Genomic DNA, 5,442 nt, shown 5'->3' with positions numbered 1-5,442 from the left:
AAAAAAAAAAAGAAAAGAAAAGACAAAGAAAATCTACTGTCATCAGCAACCCTGACCGAGACTTTTCAAAGAGGCACGTCTAGGACATGGACAACCATGCCTATGTCACAAGGTGGACAAGGCTCTTTCAGGCCTGTGACCCCACGTCACCAAGTAAGACTTTCACAATGCAGATTTTAACAAATGGATGCTTACAACTTTAACAAAAAAATATTTTGGTTTCGTATTTCCAGAAGGAAACATTTACAGAAAATATTCCTGACATTGGATTTGGCAATGTGTTCTTAACTATGAAACCAAAAGTGCAAGCAACGAAAGAAAACACTAATAAATTAGACTCCATTAAAATTCAGGCTCTTGTGAATCAAGGGACATAAGAAAGTAAAAAGACAACCTACAAAATGAGAGAGAATACATACAAATCACAAATCTGGTAAGCATATAAAATCCAGAACCCATAAAGGACTCCTGTGACTCAACAAAAAGGGACACGACCCAGTTAAAAGTAAACAAATGGGGCTGGAGATTTAGTTCAGTGGAGCTGTGCCTGCCTCAAAAGCACAAGGTTCCAAGTTCAATCACTGGTACCAAAAAGAAAAAGTAAACAAATGGCTCAAAAATATTACTCCAAAGAAGATACAGACAGCCAAAGCACACATGAAAAGATGATCAGCATCTTAGTAATTTGGGACTCCCCCAAAAAATCAAAACCTCAGTTTGATGCCAGCCTAGGCTACATTCTGAGACCCTGTCTCAAAAAAACCGTAACATGCCACATCACAATTACCAGGATGGCTATAGTACAGACAATAAAAAGAGTCAGTGCTTCTGAGGCTCTGGTGAAGTGCATGTACACTGACGACAGGAATATTAAATGGCGTGGCCACTGTGGGAAAATTTGGCAGTTCCTTAAAAAACTGAACAGATGGGTGTGGTGATGCACACCTGTAATCCCAGCACTTGGGAGACAGAGGCAGGAGGACTGCTGTGAGCGCCAAAACTGCTCCGGCTAGAGTAGTGAGTTCAAGGCCAGCCTGAACTATACGGCGAGACCTTGTCTTAAAAACAAAACCAAAAACAAAACAAAACCCTAAACAGAGAATGCATTACTATTATTATTATTTTGGTACCAGGGCTTAAACTCTGGACCTTGCACTTGTGAGGCAGGCAGCAGAACCACTGAACTATATCCCCAGTGGAGAATGTAATTACTATGTATCTCATACATATACTAACAAAAAATTTAAGGTTGGGGATTTAGCTCAGTGGTGCCGCTGCCTGCCTTGCAAGATCAGGGTCCCAAGTTCAATCCACCAGTACAAAAAAAAAAAAAAATTAAATTTAAAAAGGAAAACACTAAATATAGAGTTACTATATGACCAAGCAATGAAGCGTCTGCCTGTAAGACTGGAATACACAGACGCCAACAGTTATTTGTATGCTACTCTTCATTGTAGCACTACAACAGTCAAAGGTGAAAACAACCTGAGTGTCCACCAACAGATGAACAGATAAAAAACTGTGAAAGAGCCAGGCATGCATGGTGGTGCAGGCCTATAATCACAGCATTCAGGATGCTGAGGCAGGAGGGCTGCTGTGAGTTCAAGGCCAGCCTGGGCTGCATAGTAGAACCCTGTGTCAAAAACGAACAACCAAAAATCCCAAAACCAACTGTGGTCTATATATGCAAGGCCATAAAAAAGAAATAGAGCCTGTTATAGCCTACAACATGGGACCGGGGATTTAGCTCTGTGGTTCTGCAGCCCATCACCAGTACCAAAAAAAAAAAAAAAAAATCCTACAGCATGGGTATACCTTGAAAATGTTATGTTACATGAAAGGAGCCAGACCAAAAAAGCATAAACACAGTGTAATTCCTCTTCTAAGAGGTACGTGGAATGGTCAAATGAACCTCAACGAAAGTACATATGGAGGTTCCTGGGGTTTGGGGGGATAAAATGAGTTACTGTTTAAGGGTAGCAGCATCACTGCCTGAAGTGACAAAAAACTTTGGGAAATAGTGGTGCTTGGTGGCCAATGTTGTGAAAATAAATAATTAATGCTACTGATTATACACTTAAAAAGGATGAAAGTGGAAAGCTTTATGTTATATATGTATTTTGCCACAATAAAAATAGGCAAATAAAAGTAAATTTATTGGAATAGAAAAAAAAGCAAATATTATAGCTAAAATAATAAAGGAACAGAAAAAAATAATAATTAAAGAAATAGTGCAGCTAAAGTCATAAAGGGAAACAACAGCACAGCAGTACCTTTGCACACACTGCAGTCGGGAGAGGGGAGGCCGACATCTTTGGTTATAAGCTTCCCGGGCGGCGAGTCTCACTCCCGACAGCTGAAAGAGTACAAAACCTGTTTAACAAACTACCAATCTTGCCACTGATGTAAATCAACTGGTATCAGATCTGGTAGCAAAGAACAAGAAATTCAAGCAGCTAGATATCAAAAACAGGCATTCATGGTGGGGCAGGAAACTGGGAAGATTGCGTAGCAGTTGGAAGCAACACACATCTCAAAGCACTGAGCGCTACAGTAACTCCTACACGGCGATTCCAATGGGCTTGGAGAAGAGTGTTAAGGAGGCTGCTTTCCAATAAACCTAAGAAAGCTGAAAATTCTCTAATTAAAGCTTCAGAAACTTGAACTGGAACTTCTTCCAAAAGAAGACCAAGTTCATAACTATATTTTTATGTGCCTTCGTTGCTCATGTGGTAATTACACAAAGGATGTTCAGTGCAAATGTCTGAAACAGTGTTTTTCTAACACATCCTGGAACAATTGTCACCCAGGATCGATCGCTGGCGGCGAACCTATGGCACAACTCTTCAGTGGGCTGTCTTGTTATCACTGAAAAAAAAATCTCTAAAAGGTTCGCCATCACTGACTAAGACATTTCTGGGAGAAATCTATACAGTACTTGCAATTGGAATGCTGCCAACTCACAAATGGAATGTTTGTATCCCCCAAAATTCCTATTTAAACTCTAACCCTCAGTGATGGGTTAGGTGGAGCATTCCTAATCTAAAAATATGAATTCTGATTAGGGATGCTCAACCAGTAAAGTCTATATGAATTTTCCACGACCTGCGATACCAGACCTCAATTTAGAGTAGGACTTTTGAGAAGTAATTAAGTCATTCAGATCATGACAGCAGCATGCTCTCACCAAGCGCTGGACCTGCAGGGCTTTCTTAGACTTTCCAGTCTGTAGAACTATGACCCTGGTTTATGTCACCCAATCTATATTACTCTTGGTACAGAAGCCTAAGATAAGAGAGAGAACCCAGTCACCCAATATTAACATGTCAGTCTTAAGAAGACAGTTAGATATCAATAATCAGATCGTGTGGTGTTAAGTATCAACTCCAGTCTCCCAAACAAAAACAGGGTATCTTCATTTCTATTAAGAGATTTATCTCATATGATGTTCAAACTGCATGTTTTTATTAGCTTAAACATTCTTGATGAAACAGATATACATTAAAAGTCCAAAAAATTGTCATACCTTTTCATCTTCCCACTGAAAAAAATTACAGTCTTTTCTATCTCTACAGGCTGAACAGGCATAAAACCTCCGTGTTTCTTCCTTCCCCTGGCTCACTTTTACAAACAGGAGGGTAGGTCCTAGTTCCAGAATAGAGAAAAACATGACAAGCAACAGCAATGTGCATCAAGTTCCTAGCTTTCATTACCTTAAATAAAATTTGTTTAGGCTTTATGCACAACTTATAACAATATTTTTTTTCTCAGTCATTAACATTAAGGTACTAACTATTCAGAAATAATTTAAGAGAACCGGTCTCCCCAGAAAGAAAATGCTATGGGAAGTATGCTGTCCACTTGAATGTCACAAATTTGGGTCCACCGACTCCTCACGATGAATGTAATCGATGTGCACTGCAAACATATACAGTAATAATAAAACTTTTTAAAAGAAATGTGAAAACAAAAGAACACCAGAGAATTGAGAGTTCAGGGGAATCCTAAACGTTTAAGAGTTGGACACATCCTCTCTACAAGTTAAAGAAAAACTGGGTCTAGTATTTGCAGGCAAAATTTCTATCACTCTCTCTACTTACACAAAAATAAAAATAAAATAAAGATAGCAAAGCAACAAACGAAACCCCCAATTACTTGTCAACGGGCACAAAGCCATACATCCCCTTTCGCTATGCTCTGTCCCTTCCTCCAAAACAAATGTATAATAGCCGGGCAGACAAAACCCCCGGGAGCAGGGACTTCTTGAAAGGTTTCCAAGATAAGGTGAAAAAATAACATCCTGAAAAAGCGGTGCTTTTTTTTTTTTTTTTTTTTTTTTAAGAATCACATATGGTGGTGAAGAAAAGCATAGGAAAACTTCCAGAGAAAAATCCTAAATCCCCATGACAACCCACGGCCCCGGCGCCTGCCAGCCAGGCTGAGTCCAGACACCCACCTACCATGAGGGCAAAGCGGGGCTGGAGCGGCAGGATCCGAAAGGAGAACTACCTCCACTCCCGAGCTCCCCTGGCTCCCCGCGCTAGGTTCTGCCTTCACTGACTCCTGTCCGCTCCTGGGGGCCGCCATCTTTCCGCCGCAGTCCCAAAAACCTCAGTCCGAAACAAGGAGGAGGAAGAGCGCCGCCGCGAGCCGCAGGGACCCACAGCGCCACCATGCGGCTGGGAGGAGAGAGGGCCGCCGTGGTGGAAGCCTCTCCCCAAAGGCAGTGTAGTCTCTGTGGTTCCGGGGCCTGGCCCTTAAGCGGTCTGTATTCGTGGGACTCTTAGTTCTCCCTGTACAAAGAGATCCCCCATATCTGCCTTACCTGCAGCACCTGTAAACAAAAGTATATAGCCAGGAGATAAATCCTTGGAACAAAGGCTTGGTTAGGTGAGAAGTCCAAACCAACAAGCTGACAAATAGCTGAATAACTGAAATAGCTAAAATAGTTGCAACAGCTGCATGTGATGGAGCCCTCTGTTTTTATAGAACCATAGTGCCCATTCTGTAACTCCTGCACAACGTTTATAACTGTGAATTACAATTGCATACCCGTTGAGATTTGTACATCAGAAGGGAAGAAAACTGTCGCTATTTGCCATAATTGTCTACAGTACTTGGAAAATACCAAAGAATGTACAATTCTCATAACTTCCAGTTTGAACTGAATTTGGCAAAGTTGCAGGATAGGGGATAAACATACAAAAATCAAATGGTATTTCTGCATGCTAGCAACAATCACATGGACAATAAAATTCAAAAGTTACAATTGGTTGAATAAATGAAATATGTGCAAACCTAACATAAGATTTACTGGCCATATGATGATCATTATTTGCAAGAAAACAAAGTAAAAGATATGATTTAGTGCAATTTCTATCAAATACTCAGCCAGCTATACATAATATAGACAGAATTATCCTGATATTATATGAAAAGGCA

At 40.5% G+C, this 5,442-nt stretch overlaps 1 protein-coding gene across 4 annotated transcripts in view; it reads right to left on the bottom strand.

Annotated features, from left to right (window-relative positions):
- Zcchc4 (zinc finger CCHC-type containing 4) overlaps positions 1-4,607 on the bottom strand; it is a 47,635-nt gene extending 43,028 nt beyond the window's left edge. Inside the window, exons 1-3 of one of the 4 annotated variants that reach the window (XM_010608484.2) lie at positions 4,461-4,607; positions 3,527-3,651; positions 2,274-2,356 (exon numbers count right to left, since the gene is read on the bottom strand). In XM_010608484.2, coding sequence (XP_010606786.1) covers positions 2,274-2,356; positions 3,527-3,651; positions 4,461-4,587 — 335 coding nt within the window. In that variant the 5' untranslated portion in view covers positions 4,588-4,607. Of the gene's footprint in view, positions 1-2,273; positions 2,357-3,526; positions 3,652-4,456 lie in introns of all 4 variants that reach the window. The other 3 variants (XM_010608485.2, XM_010608486.1, XM_010608487.1) reach the window with 3 other exon arrangements.
- Positions 4,608-5,442: the final 835 nt, after the last annotated feature.

This window comes from Fukomys damarensis, unplaced genomic scaffold (genome assembly GCF_012274545.1).
Source record: "Fukomys damarensis isolate Sample0158 unplaced genomic scaffold, DMR_v1.0_HiC HiC_scaffold_35, whole genome shotgun sequence".
Lineage (NCBI taxonomy): Eukaryota > Metazoa > Chordata > Mammalia > Rodentia > Bathyergidae > Fukomys > Fukomys damarensis.
The sequence above is the reverse complement of the archived record's forward strand: the minus strand, read 5'-3'. Positions and strand labels throughout refer to the sequence as shown.